This window comes from Macaca nemestrina, chromosome 14 (assembly GCF_043159975.1).
Source record: "Macaca nemestrina isolate mMacNem1 chromosome 14, mMacNem.hap1, whole genome shotgun sequence".
NCBI lineage: Eukaryota > Metazoa > Chordata > Mammalia > Primates > Cercopithecidae > Macaca > Macaca nemestrina.
Genome location: NC_092138.1, coordinates 25,229,169 through 25,253,802, shown reverse-complemented (window position 1 = coordinate 25,253,802; position 24,634 = coordinate 25,229,169). Strand labels below are relative to the sequence as shown.

At 38.2% G+C, this 24,634-nt stretch overlaps 1 protein-coding gene and 1 pseudogene across 1 annotated transcript in view; one reads left to right on the top strand and one right to left on the bottom strand.

The window, feature by feature from the left end:
• The window catches only part of LOC105498954 (transmembrane channel like 1), a 170,081-nt gene that overhangs the window by 70,917 nt on the left and 74,530 nt on the right, over nt 1–24,634 (top strand). Inside the window, exons 7-9 of the mRNA XM_071077413.1 lie at nt 2,120–2,201; nt 11,572–11,678; nt 14,511–14,609. Coding sequence (XP_070933514.1) covers nt 2,120–2,201; nt 11,572–11,678; nt 14,511–14,609 — 288 coding nt within the window. The remainder of the gene's footprint in view (nt 1–2,119; nt 2,202–11,571; nt 11,679–14,510; nt 14,610–24,634) is intronic.
• LOC112422999 (ubiquitin-ribosomal protein eS31 fusion protein-like) lies at nt 861–2,033 on the bottom strand (annotated as a pseudogene).

The window sequence follows — 24,634 nt, the reverse complement described above, 5'->3', positions numbered from 1 at the left end:
GTTTTGTATACATAAAATACAAATACTCATACAGTATATACACAGTATATCTGTGGTATTGAAATTTACAGGGGAGATTTAAAAAATTATTCTTAGAGGAGTTAAAATGAAAAATAAGTCAAGAAATACAGATTTATGGCAAAAGACTTACTTGTGTGACTTTAGCACTTCCAAATATAAAAGATTGCATCCTTTTTCATTTTCATTCTCTGGAAGTGAAGGGGTTCTGGTCAAGTTGTTTTCCTCAAAGTGTCTATATAGCTTTTTTCTACCAGGAACATCAACTATACAGTGGACAGAAAATTAAAAAAAAATGCTATACTGATACAAATATAGATTTTGGGGGAAAGACAGAAAGGCAACTAACATTTATTTAACACTTACTATGTGCCAAGCCCTGAATTGAATTCTTTTATAAAGTTATATTTAATTCTTACAGTAAAGCAGGAACATAGATATTATTATCTCCTCTTTACAAATGTTATACCAACTGTAAGCTAAATGTACTTCATAATGTTTTGTGAATAAAGTCATATATCTTAACTTTCATACACACACACACACACACACACACACAAAAGATTAATTTTGTCTGTTTTTCTACAGTTTAAATAAATGGAATCATATGGTATCTATGCATTTGTTTTTGGCTTCTTTGATGCAATGTTATGTTCACAAGATATATCCACATTGTTGTGGGAGTTATAGTTCATTTTTATTCGTGTGTGGTATTCTATTGTATAAAGATGCCATGACAATTTATTTACCCATTCTATTGTAGATTGGACATTTGGGCTGTTTCTAGTTATGAGTAATCTTTTTTGTTTGTTTGTTTGTTTTTAAAATTAACTCATACACAATTACTTATCTTCTGGTTTGTTGAAACAATAATCCAGACATTTGCTACAATAATGTCTGTTAAAATGGCTGGCCATGAAATCTCCAGCAATACATTCATCTGAAGGGCATTCTTGATGAAGGCAACTAATTTTGCCATTTTCATCCAACCTGTAGTATTTTAGGACAGCCAACTTAACCTTCCTTTTCTTATGCTTATTCTTCTTTGGAGTGGTGTAAGATTTATTCCTTTTCTTAGCACCACTATGAAGTCTCAACACAAGATGAAGAGTAGACTCCTTTTGAATGTTGTATCCAGACAAAGCACATCCACCTTCCAGTTTCTTGCCAACACAGATCCGTCTTTGCTGATCAGTAGAAATTCCTGTTTTATCCTAGATCTTGGACTTTGCATTTTCTGTTGTATCCAAGGGTTCAAACTCAAGAGTGATGGTCTTTCCCGTAAGTGTTTTTAAAGAAAATCTGTGTTTTCGTGGTGGTTCCACTGCAGAAGACAGATGGAAAAAAAAAAGCGTGGACAATCTTTTGAACTTCAGACTTGTCTCATGCTATTATTTAGACAATAGTGCCTGTGCAGCTTCAACTTCATCCCTGCATAATGTGCACACATGCAAAATTCTCTGCCACATTCTCATTGTTCCCGGTCGTCCTCTTGACCATGGATGATCCAACACTGGAGTTAAATAGAAAGAAGGCCTTTTGCAAAAAGAATTTGTGACTTGTTTTCTTCTGTTTCCATTAAGCTGACTATTCTGCCTCTACCAGATTGAAGTGTCTCATGTCATAGAACTTACCATCTTGTATTGAACTCACCTATTTGTACACAAACTACCCTGGTAGATCAGAAGGCTTTCAAAACAGGACCTGGAAATAAAAGACAGAAAATAAAATTTATTCATATTGAGTCCTCCATACAATGAAAACTAATTAAACACACACTCTGTTCCAATCACCCTATTATATGCTAATTCCCTGCTTTCTTATTGTTTTATATAATAAATAGCTCTTTCTGAGAGGCCAGCATATTTTCCACAAAACAGGAGGTTGATAAACAGTTTTTTGTTGAATTAAATTGGTCTAGGGTTAGTGGAGAACAGGGAAACAAGTGAAACCTACTGTTTCCCCCTTTGACTAGAAAGTAGTATTTGCTGCCAGAGAGACATTTCCAAGCTCATTGCATTGTCGTGTTTTGAGGTAGGGGATAAACATCTTGATAAATCAAGAGGCTGGACTTTACTGTTGTATTTGACTTTCTTTTCAGAAATGGGTAAAATTCCTCCGTGATTTTGAGAACTTCAAAGCTGCGTGTATCCCATGGGAAAATAAAATCAAGGCTATTGAAAGTAAGTGCTCATCAGATCTCAGATGGAGAAGGTTGTCTTAGAGAAATAGCTCATAAGCTTATCAGATGCCTTTCTCAGTTTCTGGACTTTTGGAAAGACTGTAAACAAATGAACGAAAACAATCAAATAAACAAAAACGTTGTTTATGCCTGCTTTCATCACTGTGAAGATTTGCTAGCACTTACCAAGGACAATACTGGCAATCCCACTCTCATGTTCTACCTTACTCCAAAACATTACCATTCTAACCTGGTTTTCTTTCCTATACAGGGAAGTCACTATTGTGCACAATGACATTGAGTCATCTTATTTGGAAGGCAGAGATTTTATTTTGGCAATGAACATGACATTGAGAATATATACTCTCGTTAATGTTAGACAGTAATCAAAATGAACAATGTTGGCCGGGCGCGGTGGCTCAAGCCTGTAATCCCAGCACTTTGGGAGGCCGAGACGGGCGGATCACAAGGTCAGGAGATCGAGACCATCCTGGCTAACACGGTGAAACCCTGTCTCTACAAAAAAAATACAAAAAAAATCGAGCCGGGCGAGGTGGTGGGCGCCTGTAGTCCCAGCTACTCGGGAGGCTGAGGCAGGAGAATGGCGTAAACCCGGGAGGCGGAGCTTGCAGTGAGCTGAGATCCGGCCTCTGCACTCCAGCCTGGGCAACAGAGCCAGACTCCGTCTCAAAAAAAAAAAAAAAAAAAAAGAACAATGTTTTAAAAAGTGAAGAAGTCTTGGTCTGGGAGCAGTGGCTCATGGCTGTAATCCCAGCACTCTGGGAGGCTGAGGTGGGCGGATCACTTGAGGTCAGGAGTTTGAGACCAGCCTGGCCAACATGGTGAATCCCCATCTCTACTAAAAGTACAAAAAGTTAGCCAGGCCTGGTGCAAGAGCCTGTAGCCCCAGCTACTCGGGAGGCTGATGCAAGAGAATCACTTGAACCCGGGAGGTAGAGGTTGCAGTGAGTTGAGATTGCACTATTGCGCTCCAACCTGTGTGACACAATGAGACTCTGTTTCGAAAGAAAGAAAGAAAGACAGAAAGAGAAAGAAAGAAAAAGAAAGAAAGGAAGGAAGGAAGGAAGGAAGGAAGGAAGGAAGGAAGGAAGGAAGGAAGGAAGGAAGGAAGGAAAAGAGAAGTCTTAAAACCTCATTTTCAAATCTCTGAAGTAGAATAAGCAATAGTCATCCAGGAGCTTGCTATCTGAATATTCACATTGTGCATTTATTTTGTGGAATATTCATAGGAAGGAAGGAAGGAGAATATAGCCAATCAAAAACCTATTTATCAGTGCTTTAGGCTTAGAATAAGGCAAATAAAAATTTTAAAATATTGTAAATAAAAATAGTAAATAGTTTTTTAAAATAATAATTTAAAAAAAGGGATAACATTTGAAACAATTTTGAGTATAATCTTACCATATTCTGGTTTCTAACGGTTTCAACTAGGATCTGATTTTTATCCATTCCTCTCTAGATTGGAGGCAGGTTTTCCTGCTGGTTAAGTGTGGCGTTGTATAATTAAAATGGAGGCTCCATAGGGAGATAACACAGCTGATGGATAGCTTGCTGACATGATTGGGCATGTTTTAGGAGTGGCTAACCCTCGGTTCCCTGTCTCTCAATATTGGATGGCAATTATTAAGTGGCAATGAATTAAAATACATCAGCTCATTAATTGTACCCCCTTTCACACACTCCCGGTGCCATTTCTTTCTTGCTTTAATTTCCTCCTTAACACTTACCACTATCTGAAATACTATATCTTTAATTTTTTGATGCAATCTTAATTCATTTTATTTCATGTTCATTTCTCCCAACAGATGGGAAATTTAGTTTTGTTCACTCCTGCATTCCACTTGGCACTTAATAAATATGTATTAAATAAAATTACAGACAAACTCGCTAAATGTCTAACATTCTAGGAAAAAAAGAAAGGAATTTAGATACATCAAAAAAGAGCAGGCATCATGGATTTCTTAGGTTTCAACTGTACAACTCAAATGTGGTAGATTGAGAGGCATTGAAAAACAGAAGGCCATTTGGAGCATTAAGATCCTGATACAATATGTATGCTAAGAACTCTGAATTTGGTCTTTACTTTGCTGCAGATTAGCTGTTTGACTTCAAGCCAGTCATTTAACCCCTCTGGATCTCAGTCTACTAATTTATAAAATTATAGGGCTGAGTCTTGATCAGTTGTTAGATAAATCCCAAGAAATTTGTAATTAGTGATAGGTAAATACATACATTTGAAAATTATTTTTAAAGCACACTACAGCAGATTCCAGCCTATCCTAATAGTAATATCATGCTCATTTGGGTTCCAATAGGCTATAGCCCATGAAACAAAAACAGACAGAATTATTTCTATTGCCAGAAATTACACGCAGCAAGAGTTACACATATGACCACCATCCATCATAAGTGTCACAGTAGAAAAGACAGATTGAGAGCTATCCAATAATAACCTTCAGTTATCTCCTCTCTTCTTCTCCTCTTCTAGTAAATTTGGAAAGCCAAGCTGGAAAATTCAGGCAAATGTAGATTATTTTTCTTTCCATATATAATTTATGATTTGATTAGTTTGTCATGACTTCTTCACTGTTAATGGTGCTGTGTCTCAACAGTGAAGAATTGAGCTTTATTTTTTATTCTATCAATACTCACCACACCTCTATTTATTGAGTACCACCATGAGCCAGATGCTCTACGAACATTATTTCATTTAATCTTCCTACATGTGCACATTAACCTTCCTATTTTACAGTTGTGGTTAAATAACTGTCCCAGAATTAGTAGCAGAGCTGAGATATAAGGCAAAATCTGTCTGGGTTCAAAACGTATGCTTTTCCATGTGTTATGCTGCTTTCTCCTTTAGGGAAGGTTTTACATACTTTTTCTTTTTAAACATGTTTTTCACCAGTTCCTAAAAAGTGTTCTACGAGGCCAATGGCAGGATGAGCAGTTACAGATTTTCTTGATCGTTATCAAGGAATTATTTTTCATTTTCTCATGTATTTACTTTTTAGTGAGTGATTTATTTAATTACATGTTTTGTATCCTATAAGATGCTTAATATACTGATTTTAATGATAACCGTGAGATTTTGGGCTATAGTATTAGTTGAAAAGAATATGAAACCTATGTAAGAATATATTATTAGAGCATTGGATTGGACTATCTTATAAAAAGTACCCTACTAAATATAGGTAAAACATGTATCTGTGATGGCCTTTGAAACTGAACTTAATGAAAAATGGGAAGAAAGAGGACATGTAACTGATTTTCTAAGAGTTGAGGACTTTTTGACCCCTACCACCTCTATAGTTCAAACAATCTATTTAAATCTCTGGTCCTCTGTTTCCACATTTGGGGCTTCTACAATATCTACCACATCTTGGGTTTAACTAGTCACTGTACAAGATCATTTCCAGCTCAACATTCTATGATGTATAAGTTACAGTCAGGTTTACATGTATATGTGGGCATGTGAAATTCATTAATGTATACTTTTGATTGATAAATCCTGAAAAATTTAAATGCAAAGCAGATTTATACTAAGAGAGGACTATATAACTGCCTTCTCAAATTCTTTTCAAAATAAAGTTGGTTAAGTGTATACTCTACTTACAGAATATATATTTAATTTTAAAACTAATATAAATGCTTTTCTCTAAAATAAATGGCCATTTAATCTTACAAAAGCTTCGGAAGTATCATTATATTCCATTTTGACATCAGAATCATCTAATATATATCTTGTTTAATCCTCAGAATAAGCCTGACATTATTGATTAACTGAGCAAATACTGGATGCCTAACATGTCTCCTTAGGTATGTTTCTAGACACTGTTGCTACTGACAAAGACAGCAAAGACTCTTCCCTCATTGATCTTACATTCAAATGTGTTAATGTATGTATGCTTGGATGGGGAAGACAGATTACAATATAAGCAAATAAATAATGAAGGTAATTGTGGATTGTAGTAAATGGCGTGGTCACAAGAGGAGCTGTTGCCTTGCATTCCCAGCAGCCTTTCTAATCCACTTGTCCTTCTCTCTGCTCAATATCTAAATAATACTGAACAAGTATTTTTTAAATGTGCTTTTAAAGGAGTCCAAAATTAACAGCCTTCACTGAGTTTTCCCAAAGTTCTGTCCAATAATTTGCAGAATCAAGAGTGGGACCCAAATCAGAGTGCAAAATTCATACTGTTTCCATCTTGATTCCAGTGAGACCTAGATTTCTTTATTAGCGTGAAGTGGATTCTCACCTGATGACTCCCAACTCTTTTTCACTTAAAAAATAGATTTGATAATTTCTGCCACAGAGGATACTGTGACGTTATGCATCACGTGGGAATACTGTGGGGTTTTACTGTCACGTCAGCCCTAAGGGGATCATGCCTAAAACTCGAGGGTTACTCTTGTGGACACATCTCATTCATCTCATTGAATTGCGTATTTTTCTGAAGCAACTGCATATTTATACCTCCAGGAAATATAATCTATACTCATTGTGATGCCAACATTATTATTAAGACCATAAATTAAATAATTGTTTGTATTTCTAGCTGGTAATTACAAATTTTTCTCAGGATCAAAATCTGCTTTTTCCTAATAATAGATTACATCATCAAAATTATGGTGTCAGAAACCTATTTTTTTCCAGACTGGAACTAGCTTTGGATAGGTAACCCAAGCACAGGGCTTAAACCTTATGTTTCCTCGCTGCCCTAAGAACTCTAGAAAATACAAATCAATTTTGTCACTTTTAATTCCCTACCCCTAAATAGTTTGAAAAAATTGTGCTTCCTATGCTGCTTAACATGATGGTGTTTATATCGTAGTCACACAGCAGGTCATTTAATTGGTCTTTTCCCATTTAGAAATGCTCATATTTATCTGCTTGTTTTATTACCCATCTGTTCAAAAGGAAATGCTGTGTTATGACATCGTTTTACAAATTACTTTGCCTTAATAATAAGCAACCAGAAAGAGAGTTGAAATTTTAACTTTAATTTGAAAGAAACAAGAATATTTAGTACCAAGTATACGCTTAAGCATAAAGCCTCAGTTTAATACATATTAGAGACTCTGTTTTGTTTTGTTTTGTTTTGAGACAGAGTCTTGCTCTGTTGCCCAGGCTGGAGTGCAGTGGTGCGATCTTGACTCACTGTAACCCTCTGCCTCCTGGGTTCAAGTGATTCTCCTGCCTCAGCCTCCTGAGTAGCTGGGATTATAGGCTCCCGCCATCATGCCCAACTAATTTTTGTATTTTTAGTAGAGATGGGGTTTTGCCATGTTGGCCAGGCAGGTCTTGAACTCCTGACCTCGTGATCTGCCTGGCTCGGCCTCCAAAAGTGCTGGGATTACAGGAGTGAGCCCCCAAGTCTGGCCAAGACTCTGTTTTTATACATTAATAATTTACTATGGAAGCAGCATTTATCAGTCTGATTAAAGAAAAAAGAATTGGTCATTATGGGCCTCAAATTTGTGAATTTGACTGGCTTTAGCTGATAGATGGATATTATCTCTGCCTATTGTTTCAGAAACACATATTCATTGCATATTTATTGTATATATCATAGTTTTAAGAAAATTAATTGAACTATGTTTTACTTAAGGGGCCATATGGCAGTGTGGTTAAGAGAGATCTAGATTTGGAGTCAAACACCTGTAGCTCAAGACTGCCTGGTTTAGAAGCCTGGCTTCCTCGTTTACTAGCTATGTAACCTATAGACCTAAGTCTCTGTAAAATGAGAAAACAATAGTTCCCATCTTGTAAGGATTTGATGATCATGATCATTAAATAAGTTAATACATACAGATCAAATTGGTGTTTGAAACAAAGATTCATTAAATGTTACCTATTAGTAATCAACTTTTGAGTCAGTCAACTACTGTGTTCAAGTTTTTGTTTCCTGATTCGTGGTGGGACTAATAATACTTAACCTCATTAAATTCTAGTGGCAGCATAATGCGTTGATGCTGATAAAGTTCTTGGAACACATAACTGACCATCGAGATATGCTAGCTCTTATTATTATTATTACTACTCATTTTGCTTCCTTACGCTGAGAGACTAAGTATGTAAAAATTGCTATTCTTTTCATTTATGCTCTTTTAGACACACTAATGAGGCATTTCTTTTTAGTGAACATCAGTTTTAGTCAACAACATCCGGTAGGATAGAACCACTAGATAAAAGGGATAAAGAGGGAAGATTTCTTCTTTTTTATTTTTGTGTTGAGACAGGAAAAACTGGAGTTTTTATGACAACCTGTTGTTTCATTTTCTCTCCTTTAAGATCTTCGTTTGTTTTGTTACTGTGTTTTCTCCTCTGCCATTGATAGGTCTAGTGTAGAAGAAACTTTGTCTTCTGGATTTCTTAGTCTCTTCTACCTGTGTCTGGGTCTTTCTACAGTCATTCTAATTTTAATGAAATCTGTTGGCTTGCAATTCATTTTCTTTACACTTAGGATTCTGTAAAGACTCAACCTCCAAATAAAATAGGTGTGAAGCCACTGTCAAATCTGAGAACTGGAGTTTGGAAGTTTTGAACTCTAAAGTATATTTCATTATAATGCATGTGCATATTGGAGGAAGGGATACTTCCTGAAACATCTTAATCACTTCTCTCTTTTACATTTAGGTATATTTGTACTCCACACACAAGGAACTCATTTGCCAGGGATTGTGTTTAGGTGGTGAGAGGATGGGCTGTGGCAATAATTAGAAGAGCAAAACCATAGGAAGGAAGGGAAGGAAGGAAGGAAGGAAGGAAGGAAGGAAGGAAGGAAGGAAGGAAGGAAGGAAGGAAGGAAAGGTGGGTTAGTATCCTATATGTGGAACTTCATACTGGAGGATCCACATGTGACTCCAGGGAAAAACCTACCTTGATTCCTAGCGACCAAGGCTTTCCTCCGATAAATGAGTAACTGTAATGAGTAACAAACTGGAAGTCCACTGCCTTCAATAAAACATGATGAATGAACCTGGCTGAGCAGCCCTGAGGTAGCCGTTACCAGAGAATGTAGATAACAGCCATGAAATGGTATGAAGTCACAGGGAGCCAAGAAGGTGATCAGATGTCCTAGGAGAAGCAGACCAGTGCACCTGGTGACAGCACTGGGCTGGGGTGGGGTGGGGTTGTGTGTCAAAACCACACACCCTTAGAAACGTTATAGAACTCTGTACTCCTCGGCAATGTGAAATCAATTCAAATTCCCTTGTGAGTATAAAGAAAAATACTCAGACTTCAAAATCGTTGATTTCTTCCAAAATATCCATTTAAAGGTTGACTTCTTAAGTTTCTAAAAAAACCTGCCACTGTGTTGTGGGAATAAGAAAGATGGTAGGTAAAGAATAGACAAAGGGGCTGGGCGTGGTGGCTCACTCCTGTGATCTCAGCACTTTGGGAGGCCGAGGCAGGTGGATCACAAGGTCAGGAGATAGAGACCAGCCTGGCCAACATGGTGAAACCCCGTCTCTACTAAAAATACAAAAATTAGCCAGATGTGGTGGCGGGTGCCTGTAATCCCAGCTACTCAGGAGGCTGAGGGAGGAGAATCGCTTGAAACTGGAAAGCAGAGGTTACAGTGAGCCAAGATTGCACCACTGCACTCCAGCCTGGGTGACAAGGGCAAAACTTCTCAAAACAAAACAAAAAAATAATAGACAAAGGTCCAGAAATAGAGGCGTTACTGTCCTGTGAGGCCGGCCTCATCTAAATAAGTAGAGGCTGGAATTTGCTACCCATGAGCCTTCCTTTTCCATTGATAATTCTTCCCCACTGATAATATTTCAAAGCCAGAAGGCTCCAGAAAATCATTGGTCAAAAGAGATGTTTAGCTGAATGTTAGCTGAATGGGACAGAACACATGGGCTGATGCAGCCGGGGACTGAAGCTGTTTGTTATTTTTTCTTGGGCAACTGACAATGATAATTTGGAAGACTGGGAAAGTTAGCAGCTTGGTGCTGAATCTTAAATGACCATCAAAGAAACTTTTGCTTTCGTAAATCTATGAAATTTTGAAATTTGAACCTAAGACTTAAATTCTTCATTTTTCTTCTTCCACTCTGCTTTAAGAAGGTGCTTTTTTTTTTTTTTTTTTTTTTTTTTTTTTTTTCTGTCAACAAGAATTAACCAATCACTTTACTTTTCACTTCTGGGGACGGGGTGAGTTGACTGAACATTCTTGCCTATTGTCTATTCATTCCCCAAAGCTAAAGTGGTTTTTTAAAAGTCATGCTCATCACCCCTTCCTCTGGCCCTAATGCTTAACACCTGTCAGTGTGTGGTTTGGCCTCTCCATCCTTATCTGTCACCACTTTCCCTCATTCATGTACTCCAACTGCACAGGCCTGAGTTTTGTTCCTCAATTGTCCCAAGCCCTTGCCCCTTAGGATCTTTGTTCTGGCTTTTTCCTCTGCTTGAACTGCTCTTCCCCAGCTCAGCATGTTGCTATCTCTTCCTCAAACTTCAGATCTCTGCTTAGATGACATCTCTGATATTCTTTCCTTGACAAATCTTTGAAAGCAACCCCTCTCAATACTTCCCCTTCCCTCCTGTAGTACCTGCTATTATCTCTATCTCCTGTCATCTCTATCTATCTCTATCTATATCTATAGCTAATATCTATGTCTGTATCTCTAGCTCTATATCTTTCTATGTATGTTACATATTTGCTGTATCCATACCTCACTAAAATGTAAGTTCTATTATAGCAGCCCCCCTATCTATGACATTGTGCTTCACATCTAAGATAATTTCTGGCATAAGATGTGTGGAGTGAATGAATGCATTCCAGCTTTTATACTGTCCCTGTAAAATTCCAGTAATGGGGGAAACAGCACAGGACTGCTGGTAAGATAACTATCTGTAAAAGATGTGATAAACTCTGTTTGAGAACATTGTTTGCCTGAGAAAAGGGGGAGAAAATAGCAGTAATTATAATTATAGTGGTAGCTAATTACTAGCTGGGCACCGTAGTTACCTTTACATATATTTGCTCACTTATCAGTATTAACTCAAGGAATAAAATGCACTCTGCAGGCGGCAATCATGGCTGCTCAGCAAAAGGCAGCTTTCCCTTGGATGGACTCTGATGGGGTAGGTCACATGCAGTCTGCACAACTGCATTCTACGTACCTTCTACATTCCACATGACAGGGAATGCTTCCAGCATGATTAACATTTTCTCTTCCTGAATAGAGAGAAAAGAATACTATTGCCTGTAAATATAAAAAGCACCAATGCCTCACAATAGACTTGTTTTGAAGGCAACCAAGACAAAGCTCTTTTTGTTTGTTTGTTTGTTTGCTTTGATCTCTCTTCAAACTTTTTATTTTCTTTGTAATAGGTCAGTTTGGCTCCTCAGTGGCCTCATACTTCCTCTTCTTGAGATGGATGTATGGAGTCAACATGGTTCTCTTTATCCTGACATTTAGCCTCATCATGTTGCCAGAGGTGAGATCTGACTTCTAGTTTACAAAACATGCTGAAAAATGTTTCTCCCAGAAAAGTATTTGTCTCTTCTTTAAGGGTGGAATAATTAATTGGCTATTTTCACATCTTGGAGTCATAGGATTTGTAATGAGATTAACCTTCAAAATGGTGCCTATGGGCCAAAGGTCCCAATCCTTGCACTAAAGGGTGTGTGAGCCTCTTGAAATTATATAACTTATGTATAATTTCCCATGTATGTTTAAAAGTGCATTTTTATGTGGAAAGTTTCATGGCTTCTTTCAGTTTCCCAAGGGGGTCCCTGTTCCTAAATGTTAAAAATTATTGTTCAAGAGGGAGACTTTGACACCCTGTGAGTTGTATTTATTTATTTTGCCAAGTTAGCTTTGAAAGAAATGCTTCTTTAATGCAACGCCAAGCCTCCAGACTTTCTATACTGAAGAAGCACAAAATGAACATTTACCCCCTAAGATACAAAGTAAGATAATGCCCACAACACACACACACACACACACACACAAAAAAAAAAAAAAATAGTGGGATGGGATGAGAGTGGGAGTGGGGTCTTTTAGGTCCAAAGTCAGAAACTAAAACAGACAGAGGTTCCAAATCAAAGAAGACAAAGCCCTGAACTGATGTGGGGAAAGGGTCAGCTGAGGCCAAAAAGCTAGACTGAGGTCAGAGCCTTCACCTATATGAAGTTAAATGATTCTGACACCTTTGAATGCTTACCTTACAGAAGTTGGGCTAGGTTTTATTTAACCTACAAAGGACCTTTTAGGACCAGTATTTCAAAGCCAATGTGGTTCATACAGCATTGACAGTGGCCAACATTTGGTGTTCTGGGTGACTTTTTATCTTGATAACTTCAAATCAGTGCCACTTTCTATACTAAGCCTCCCATTAACATAATAATAATAATGCTTTACATTCATAAAGAGATGTGAGCCTTTAATAGTACAAAGCTCTTTCACTTCTTTTACTTACTGTGCCTCACAACAAATTTATGATGTCGAAGGTGGAAGATGTGTTCTTCAACCAGGTAAAACATGTAAATGGAGTCGCATAATGTTGATGTGACTTAGCTAACATCTTGGAGTAAATTTTTTTATTAAGCTGATCTAGGACTAGAACCCATGATTCAATCCCTTTCTCCAAGATTTTGCACTTTAATCCACTAGTTTTATAATCCTTGAGAGAATTCCAGGGCTTCTAAAGTTGTCTGGCTCATAGAAGACAGTGACCAAAGATCAGAGGTTCTTTATAGTTTATTTCCCAAGTGCACACTTTCAGATAATGCAGCTGAATGTGTGTATTTTATCTATTTCAAATTAACCCCAGCTTTTTTTTTTTTTTCCTTACCTCTCTAAGGAAATCTGAAACTCCTCCATTCCATCACTGGCTACTATGACATTACTTAGTGTCAGATGCAGATATAAACGGAGTTTTATCAGCAGCATTTACTCTTTCCCCCCACACCATGCTGCCTCCATGTGGAGAAAATAAAAGGCTGTTGCTGATTTATTTAAATGACATGAAATTACAGATTATCTGCTATGTAGTGGATGGAGTGCCTATATGTTAGGTTGGATGTATTCTGAGAGCTAGGAAGCATGCTGGCTTTGGATACCCTTTTGTAGGTTGTATTAGACCCTGAGGGGCATCCTGTTTTCTGGGCAATGATTACCAACTCCAGCAAAAGAACAAGAGAATGGACACCCTGCATGCTGACTTTGCAGAACCACCAGAGGCCAGGGTAGTCATCTCCCGGCAGCAAGCCTGTATTTTTCAGCTGCCTCTACCCTACAGGCTCACTCAGTATTCCTCCAAGGCACATGCCCTTTTGCCCCAAGGTCCTGTGTCCCTGGGCAAGCCTTAGACCTTAATCTCCTTTGTCCTCTGTGCCCCCTAACTTTGGGGTGAGACAGCATGTGTGGAACCCACCTTCTATTCTCTTCGGACCAGGAAGCCAGATGGGCCAAAGGCCTACTTTGGGAGGTTGTGTAGCTTGTGCACAGGGAGTGAGCAGAGATTGATGTCCAGCCCTTTGCTCAGTCAAGCTCTGCACCTGGGCTTCAAGCCACATTCATCTTCTGTTCCCAGCTTTAGGAGGGAAGTTTCCATCTCACAGAAGAAGCAACATCTGCTTGGTAAGCTATGGGGCTAGAAAGGTGCTCTTTCCAGTTCTCACCAAGGCACCTTCCTGTGACCCTATCTATTCTTGTCCTCTCACTGACCCACTCTTCCCAGTACTGTTCTCCCTACTGTGCTTCTCTTCCAATCAGGTAGCATGAATTTGAGGCAGCAGCCCTGAATTAGTGATGAAGCAGACACCACAATCAGGGTGCAAGTGTTCTCACTTTGCAGGCACCCACAAATTACATGATTGGTTTTCCTTGAGTTCTCTCTCTTGACGTGAAGGACAGAATCTTCCTCCACCCCCACTCCTAAGGGGTATCCTCATATGAAGGTGTGGGTAAGGTTTTGTTGAGTCCTTTGTGACTCGAAAGGCTACCTCTCTCCTTTCTAGTCTTCTAAATCAGAACAGTTTGGTGGTAGTGGTGGCAGCGGGATCCTCAGAAAGCCCTCTGGGGAATGTGATTGACCTGACAGCTGGTGGTCCCCTGAACTCGGAATGCAGGGTCCTTTGCACTCCCTTTGTTCTTACCTCTGGATTTAGTAGTTGATTCCCAGAAAATGGGACCCCACATGGAGACCCAAAGAGTCCCCAGGAAAATGTTTCAGAAGGGCTTTTAAGCAAAACCATTTGTGATCACATGTGTGGCTCAGACTTTGTTTCTAATTGTTCACTGCTTTCTTTGCTTCTCCATACAGTACCTCTGGGGTTTGCCGTATGGCAGTTTACCTAGGAAAACAGTTCCCAGGGCTGAAGAGGCATCGGCAGCAAACTTTGGTGTGTTGTACGACTTCAATGTAAGTGTCTCCACACAACTGTATTGGTGGGAGGATGGATTTCTACATTTCTACTTAGTTTATTTTACTCTGAAACCCATGGCCTCCTCTCCTGGGTCAGGCTGAATGTCTTAATAAAGATGTCCCTGCTCCCTTTAAAAAGAAAGAAGGAAGGAAGGAAGGAAAGGAAGGAAGGAAGGAAGGAAGAAAGAAAGAAAAGAAAGAAGAAGAAAGAAAGAAAAAGAAAGAAAGAGAAAGGAAGGAAGGAAGGAAAGAAAAGGAAAGAAAGAAAGGAAGGAAGGAAGGAAAGAAAAGGAAAGAAAGGAAGGAAGGAAGGAAAGAAAGAAAGAAAGAAAGAAGTCTCTTTATATAAATGTGACTATGATTTAGGACAATGGTAATATATATGGGAATATAGACTACTGAATAAAGGTGAGCTCAGAGTTCAAAGACTTGAAGCAAATATTCTTATCGCTGGCTTTGGAAAAGAATAAAGGAAGAGTTTGTAAATGTGCTTTTTGGAAAATCTTGCTGGGTTCCTAGGGAATTAAAACTTTTACGCTTCCTATTAACCTCTTCCTAAACAAGCCTCCTATTTAGTATAACTCATTAGTTAATACTAAATAAAGCTAAATATTGAAAACTAAGAAATACTAAATTCTAACTTCTAAATAATACTAAAATTAGTATTATTCCATTGTAGTATTCAAATGAGCGTTACTCTTTGAGCTCCCCTAGCTAGAGATTATTACTATGGAAAGGAGTTCTGTGGAAGAACTGGGTACTTTCCCATTTTCATGGGGACTCTTTGGGTCTCCATGTGGGCTCCCATTTTCTGGGAATTGACTACTAAATCCAGAGGTAAGAGCAAAGGGAGTGCAAAGGACCCTGCATTCCGAGTTCATTCTGCGGAAGAACTCCTTTCCATAGAAAAACCATTTTGGACTATATGTATGAGTCAAGTCTTTGACAACAATGTAATTCCACATATTCTTCTTTTAGTAGTGACTAGATTAGAAATGTTTGGAAGCATATGGGTGGGAAAGTACCCAGGTAGAAATTGAGGAATTGATAATTCAAGTAATTTTTGGAGGCTAGACAATGAGAATAAAATTTTATACAGATTGCAGAATGAAGGAGGGAAAAAACAGACTTCCTGTTTATAGTGTTAATATGTATATCTTACAAACATTTTGATTTCTACTTTTAGCCTCCTTAAATTGTGAGTTTCCCAAAGAATGAATCAGGTCTGCTACATCTTTTCAGCCCGTAACCTAGTCCTCATCCAGTAGAGGCTAAATGAGTCTCGTTGACTGACAATCCTGAGTGAGGGGGATGATTTGTAGAGCCTTGAAGTAAGAACCACAGGACCAGTTTATGTGAGGAGTACCAGAACATGCAAACCTTAAGAAAGCTTTCCCATCTCTGAGTGAACAAAGCAAGCTATCAAATTAGCATAAGACACAATGAGAGCGACAAATATGTGGCATTTGTAATCTTCAGTCACCCCTGTCAGTTGGACTTTCCATTTCAATTCAGCATTTTTTAAACTGAATTATAAACATACATAGGTTTTACAAAGATGAATGTGACATGATTCTTGACCTCAGGGTACTCATGATATTAGAAGGAAGACACGTAGGCAACCAGTATACAAGATGCTGTCCATAAAGTTAGCAAAATTTTAAAAAAGGAAAAAAGATTCTGGGGAACCCTGAGTAAGTGGTTCTTATTTATTCTTAGGTGGGTCTGGGTTTTACAGAAGAGATGGCCCCTGAGTTGGATTTTACCTCTTCCCTTTTATTTCTCTTTTCTATCACTCCTAATTTCTTCCATCTCTTCCTCCTCCCCTCCCTTTATTCCTCCCTTTATTTATCTCTCTCACTTTCAAATTGCAAACAATACATTACTATGTCACCTTACCACTGTTTTCATTTCTCATTCTCTTCCTCTGATGAGCAAAATGACAAACTTCCGATCTGCTTAATAAGAACAAGGACTGCGATCACTGACTTTGTCTGCTTTTTATGGCATACCAGAGAAAGGAAGGACTAAAAATATGAACAAAAAGTCTTTGTATTTTTATGTATAGATTTCTGAAGTTTAAATACTTCTGAATTTCCCAATGAACTGAAATGGAAAATTTGGAGCAAAAAAGTCCATTTGGGGTTTGAAAGCTAGTGACTCAGTTGAGGAAGACAAACAGAAAAATTGCTGTAAGAGAGTTACTAATGAGTAGACAAGAGGGTCTGAGAGGCAAATTCAGAGGGAAGTAGAGGGAAAGAGTTTGGATGATGAGTGTGCTCCCCAAGATTGTATCACTGCCCTTGACAGCTCTCTTATGTCCAGTTTGGTGAAATACAGTTTATAGGTCGGCAGAGGATACAGAAACCAGAGTGTTCTATGATATTTATTTCTAGGCCTGCCTGAAACAATCCTAAGGCAATGAGAGAATATTTAAAGGTCAAGAAAATAACAGAAAGCCATTACACTGATTTTATTCACTTACAGGCTTACTGCATGCTGGTATCAGTCATTAATTTGGCATGCATCATTGCTGGGGTTAGTAGTGATTTTAGTAGCTCTATTTCTCCAATGTCTGCATCATGCAGTGAACTGTGATTGGTAAGTAAGGTCCCTCACTTCACAACCCTCTTCATGGTGGGTATTTATATCTGAGACTAAGCTCAAGAGTGTTCTTATATGTGAAATGGAGAAAATAACAGTATCCACCACAAAGAGCATTAAATGCGATAATGCATGAAGCAGCAGATAGCTCAGAGTATGTGGCACACAGTACAGGCTGAGTATTCCTTATCCAAAATGCTTGAGACCAGAAGTGTCTTATATTTCAATTTTTTTCAGATTTTGGAATATTTCCATATACATAATGAGATACCTTGAAAATGATACTCAAGTCTAAACACAACATTCATTTAGTTTCATATACACCATGTACACATAGCCTGAAAGTAATTTTATCCAATATTTTAAGTAGCTTTGTTCATGAAACCAAGATTTGATGGTGTTTTACTGTGACTTGTCACATGCGGTCAGGTGTGGAATTTTTCACTTGTGGCGTCATGTCGGTTCTCAAAACATTTCAGATTTTGGAGCATTTAAGAGGTCAGATTTTTAAAATTAGGAATGCTTAATCTCTAAATATTTCTTATTAAAAGAACCATAACTTGACCAAAGGCAAACAGTTATTAGGAGACCGATTCGGGATTCAGGGCTGGTGGTATTACATGAGGCCATATATGTGGATAGTGACAAGCTAGTAAAAGGACTTTTATTATAACAAAGTATAATTATGTAAGTAAATAAAAGTACTCTGACCTTAATGAGGAGTTATTGAAAAATTCAGGGAAAGGAAGCAATAGGATTATATAGTTGTTATCAAATTGTTCACTGAATATCATTATTATTTAAAAGAAAATATTACTGTTTTAAGGATTTTTATATGATATACACATTTTTATGACTTTTGAAGTTTGAAAGATTTTTCTTTTTTGGGGGCAATGATTATATTCTAAATTTGGCAGGGAAAGATAGGTTGATTCATGTTAAGGAACACTTTGCTTTTACATTTTTGTAATAAGAAGGAATTCAGCCCATCCTACAATAAGCTAATAATTGAGCACATTCTCTATACTAGGGTCAAAATAATTTCACAAGTACATCAATAAGAGAGAGGGCAGGACCTTTAATTATAAAACTGAAGATAGCAACAAGAAAAAAATGTACAAAACTTAATTTAAAATATATGAGATTTGGTTTCACAGTAAGAATCCAAAAGAATAAAACCAAGTAGTCACTAGTAATAAGACAGTATAGATTCAAATGAGATGCTGTCTTGGTCAGGATGTGGTGTCCTCTATGGCAGAGGGGAAGAGGCTGCCAGAGCACAGATTGTCTTGAGTATCCTACATAGATGGGAGAGATCAGATGCCACAGACAGCTGTGGGCTGTCACTTTAAGAACTCCCATGGAATGGGCAGAGATGTCCTCCTTAGCACATTAGAACTGGACAATAAGAAAAGAATACAAGGAAGGAAAAATAAAATCTAGTCAAGCTCAAGAACCTGTGTATGTTACATCAGGTTAACCAGACCTTTCTCAGAAGAGAGAATCTAAATTTCCAGTTATATTGCTTTTATTTATGTTATCATTTTTGTTAATAATATCAAAATTAATGTAGACAAAGTACTTATATGGGCAGGCACTGTGCTTAGTGCTATGATATTTCTATTTATTTATGAATATTATACTCATATATTTATAGTTATTTATACTACTTGTTTCAGTATGTGTCAAGAAAATGGAAGGCGCAGATATCTCAACAGAGATAATTTAATATAAAAAATTAGTGAAACAGATATTGGGGGACTAAAAAGGAAAAAGGGACATTGAGGTAACATGGAAACAGTAACAGTAACACAGAACAGTTTTTACCCCTACTGCTGGGAGAACAAAAGAAGAAGTGGAGTTATTAGAATCTAGGAGCTTGGAGGAAGGGCCCTGCATGGCCCCAGGGAGTGTGTGAGACTGGTTTTGGGTGCGCTCAAACAGGCTGGAAATGGAACCAAATACTGTTACTAGAGTGAAGAGGCATTGCTGGAGCCATGCATTCAGGAAAGAGCAAATCCCTTCTCCTGACTACTGTATCTAAGTACCTCCTATTGGAAAAATCTGCAGGGAATCCGGTCTCAAAGGATAAAAGTAACTCTCCAAGTCCCGTCTCCAGCATCACAAAGCAGCGTATACAAGGATGGGTCTGAAGCTGAAACAGTTACTAACTGGCACATTGTTCTATTTATATTATAACCTATTGCTCATCCTAGTCTAGTAAGGTAGACATGACCATTCCTAATTTATGCCATTATTTAAGCTAGAGCCGTTATCTAGGCTATCATTATCCAGGTAGAGCTTGGGGTATGTGTGACCTCAATATGAAAACATTTGGATCCAATCTCTTGGATCCAAAGAGGTGGCATCTGGAGGCTGTCACTCAAAGGAGAGCTGAATAGCACACCCAGCTACAGGATCAATTGACCTTGAACAGACTATATAGAGCTAAGTTATTCCATATAGAGGCAGGTGAACAGAAGCAGAAATATATTAAAGGTCTGCATTTACAGAATAATGTCAGATAAACACAAGCATGATCTCCTATGGTACAGAAGCCTGTTGGATGGGAAGGATCAGAAAATCTTTGGGGTAAGGTGTGAGGAACTACCAATCTGTAGAGCTTCATCTGGGAAACTTGGAACCTCCTCTCCATACCCATGAAAGCTCAGTGTTCTGTGACTTAGAAGCATGTATTACGACTCATCCAAATTCTCTTCAGTTATTAGTAGACAAATGCCATACAAAATGTGCACAATCAACTAGTCTTACGGCTTTTCAAAGTCAGAATTTACCATTTTGAAACACCGTATTTTTTTTATCTTCTTATTGAGTGTGTAATGATGCATCTTGCTGATTGTGTAGGAAATCTGTTTATTAAAACAGCAAGAAACAGGGAGGTTATTATGTATGCTATGAATCAAATAAGCAGAAATTGTATCGTGTAAATTAATAGAAGTAGAAGAATGAGTTTAAGTCAGTAGGAAGAAGATCTTTGTTGGCAAGATACTTGGAGGCACAAGGGTGATATACAAATGATAAAGAGGAAGAGGCTGTATGGTTTTGATATTCTTGTGAGGAGAACGAAGGAGGAACTAAAGTGGAATTTGGAAGGAGCTTCAGCTGATATCAGACAGTGAGATCATATGGGTAAAGATTTAAGTTGTGAGTAAAGGGAAATGCATTCTGCTTTTCACCTTGAGAGTGCCTGCCTTGTACATTGCTGATGGATAAATGCTATGTCCACTTCACCTCCCTTTTTCTGCTAATCATTATAGATGTGGGAGATTGAAGATATCCTACAAGGGGCAGGAGAGGAGACTTAACATCTATTATGTCTTAAGTAGGTGCATACATTAAATTTTATCCTCATAACAACCCTCAAAGATGGAATATATCATCCCAGATTATTTCTTCTGCCCTACTGCCTCACATCCCATCTTGGAGGTCTGTCCTTAAAGGAGACAGGTTAGTGACATTTTGAATGTTAATAAAAATGAGTTCAGTTCCCTAATCAACATTGACAACTCTTTTAAATAATAATCTTCCAAAGTAAGGGTGTCTCCTCTGAAACATATCTCAGTTCTCTTAAATTGCTTTATCTCTTTTTGCACTGGACACATGTAGAGGAGATATTTTGTGATTTGCATATGGAACAGCACATCTTTTGTTTTAGAAATATTTCAGGAGTTCAAATGCATCTTTATTTGGAAGGGTGAATCATTTTAGGTTTCCTGAGGTGTAGACATCAAGACAATGTTATATGCAAGAGATATTGGCGGAGGGAGGCATGTGAAGGATAAAGGAGAGAGGGAGCCAGAGTAGGTAGGAAGAGCCTTTAGATGGTAATGCTGACCCTATACCTGTGAAAGGGGAGAAGGAAGGATTCAGGAAGAGTCTCAGATTGCAGCACAGTTCTGAAAGAGTCTTGGCTAGGCTAATGGTGAGTCTCTAAACAAAGTATGCCCATTAGAGAAATTCCATATTGGTTAGCAATAACCCAGCTCCAGTATTTCCCATCACACTCGGTCATTATCTAGGTAGAGGTAAGGGTGTGTGTGACCTCAATATGAAAACAGTTTGGTCCACTCTGGTGGATCCAAGGAGGTGGCATCTGGAGGCTGTCTCTCAAAGGAGAGCTGAGCAGCACACCCAACTGCTACCTTGAAAATGTGACTGGGCTCCTCCACTTTAGATCATAGCTGTTCATACTGCTGTTGTTGCTGTTACTTAGTTTCAACAGGTTTCAAATGCAGCCAGAATGACCTGTTTACCACAACCATTGTCTGGGCCTACCTCAGTGCTAGGGCAGCAGAGATTGAACTCCTAGATCATGAATAATTCTTTGGTGGGATGACCCCAAGCAAGACTGCTAAGCCTCTTGTGGACAAATTCAGATGTATACATTTTCAAATCCACCTAGAGATACATCTTTTTCCTTAGGAGCAGAGATCATAACATTGGAGAGGGTGAGGACCCTCTCATCTGTGGATGTAGTGAGATTCCTTCAGCGGCTTTGCTGAGCAGGGCGGGGTGCTGCTCAGGCATGTGATGCTGGGACTGGCAGTATGTAAGGGCTCTCTATCCCTTATTTACTTCATTTCCTCAGTGTCCAGTGCAGGTCTCTTTGGTTCAACAGGCTCATTAAGTTTGATTAAAAGAAGAGGCATTTCATATTCTATTCTAGGTCCTAGATTGTTTCTTTTGCTTTGTAAACTTGTTAATTTGCTACTCCTGGGTGACTTTATGACACAGCTCTAGCTTGTGACGAGATTGATTCCTGGGTCTGCTTTTCGCTTTCTTGATATTTTCAACTTGGGGACTGATTTCTTTAGGTCCTAGCGATGCTTTGTTTGTTTGTTTTGTTTTGTTTTGCTTAGCAACAAATTTTAGTTGTCATCACCTTTCTCAGGCTACACTTGGCCAAACCAAAGGTGAGTTTTTCTTTTGCAAATATTCGGGATTCATATGATCCTAATGCTATACTTACAATATGAAAACAGCATTCCTTCTTTGGATGTGACCACAGAAATAAGCCTTCTTTTCATTAACATAGTAAACATTTGTTGAGCATTTGCCAGGTGCCAGGCATTAAGCAAAGGTGAGCAAACCCAAGGTCTCCGTGCTTGGGAACATAAAGTTCAGGGGAGTAGTCAAATAATCACAAAAATAAATTCAATTGTAATTGTGCCAAATGCTATGAAGGAAAGCTATATAGTGTTAAGAGAACTTACAGAAGGCAACCTGATGTAGTTTAGGAGCTAAAGGAAGGAGGCAGATAAAAGAAAATGTTTTTTTCTGAGAAAGTAATGCTCAAATTGGGCTCTAAGGAGTCAGGACAACCTCTGAATTTGAAAGAAGGGAGAGGCATTCTCAGCAGTAGGAACATCAAGTACAGAGATCCTGTGATGACAAGAGGTGGCCTTATTTGGGAGACAGTAAAACTCAGAATGTGAGTAGAGCTGAGTAGAGCTCAGAATGTGAAGGGACATCAGAACTCAAGGCATTGGAGAGACAGAAGGGAACCAAAGCACGTGGGATCCTCTAAAATCTAGACTGCGCTAATTTTTTTTTTTTCTCAGAGCAATTAAAAGTAATTTAAGTGGGGGTAGGTGGGTAGTGACATATCAGACTTGGATTTTGAGGTAATCAACAGGTTGTAGAAGGGCAAGATGAATGTGAGGAGATCAAGGAAGAGTCTTTCGATATGACTAGGTTAGAAACTAAGGTTGGAAGAGCTAAATTTACTTGGAAGAAGTTTTCTATATCTAAATATTGGCTGCCGAGCTAATAGATTAAAGGATGAGTCATTGAATTAGGTTAGAACTTCACAATGCATTAAATTATAGTCAATAATTTAAACACATAGCACTAAATCATAAATCTAATACATCGACTGTGACAAGTAGAGATTGTAAATCTATTCATTTTTTCCAAGTAGTTGCAATATATTCTTTACATTTTAAATTATTTTATTTGTTCAAAAACTCCTTTTTAAATATATGATACTAAGTAAGGTATCTCCCAGTATAGGCTGTGTCCAGATGACCACACATGTCTTGTTTCATATATGAATTCATAAAGCTTCACTCTGAGTAGTTTGAAGAACCAGGGGCAAATTTATAACTCCAGAAGTCAACCGGCCAACAAAACCCTCTAATATGCTTTTAATCTCCTCCTTGCAAAATGAAAGAAGACAACTTTTTTTCTTTGTGGAAAGAAATTATACATGAAAGCTCATTTTATAGCACTGAGATTATCTCATTTTGTAAGAGTTTTATGCAATTAGACAGTAGGAAAAATTAAAGAGTTTTTCTAGCTTCAATGTCTCTCAGATACTTCTTTGGTGTTTTGATTCATTAAATCCCAATGTAAGATTATTATTGTCATGTTACTGTCTTGGATGATTTACTCTATTTTATTGAAACGGGTAGCAGAGAGCAGAAGAATAAAAAAAGTTGGTGTACATGACACTTTAAAGGAGCTTATTCTAAATGAGGATTCCTAATGATTACCAGAAGCAATTTTTATTTTGTTCATTCAATCACTCCACAAATATAAATTGAATGTCAGATGTTGGGAATACAAAGACAACTAACATATATTCCCTGCCCACAGGGGCATTATGATCTAATTGGATATGCAAACAAATAATTGCCATGCAAAATGACAATCTGAGGCTGGTGGACATATGTCTTAGGCACTTGGGAACATAATGGAATAAGGGTTGAGTGTCGGGGTTTATTGGAGTTCAGATACTAGACTCTTGAGAGAGCCCAGTAAAGAGAACCTCTATTTCCCATGTGAATTCTGAATAATTTGTTTAAAAAGAAGAGGCAGATGGGCAAAAAATTTTCCACACTCATTATTAATAGAAATCGAATTGGAGGAACAATCCAGAATTCTTAGCCAAATGGTCTTGCTGATTTGGAACCCCAAATTAGCCAGTTTACCTCGAGGGCAACTTATTTCCTAGAGGAAGAAAGATATGTTTGGGCTGGGCCTGCCCAGTTAATTCGTTCCCAGTTTATCAAGAGAAATCACTACACCTCTCCTGGGGTGGAGTGAGTCTAGGGACAGAGAAAGGCTGAGGCGTATTGCACTGAGTGAAGCTCCGTGCCTCTGAAGGAAATGCTGAGAGAAAGGAAGGGGCATTCATTACCCCTATCACAACTGGCTGTGGTCGAGAGCTCAACGAAGGCTTTACAGGTATCTTAAACCAGTTTTAAAGAAAGGGCGGGAATAGAGCAGGCTCCAGAATGGGGCAGGCAATTGGGAAACGAATTCCAAGCAGAGAGATCAGCATGCACAAAGGCTTGGAGGCATGAGATGGTGCTATGCTGTCAACACCCAAGAGTGATTCAGCAAAGTTCGTATTTAGGGAGAGAGGAGAGTGGCAAGAAGTGAGCCTGTCATAC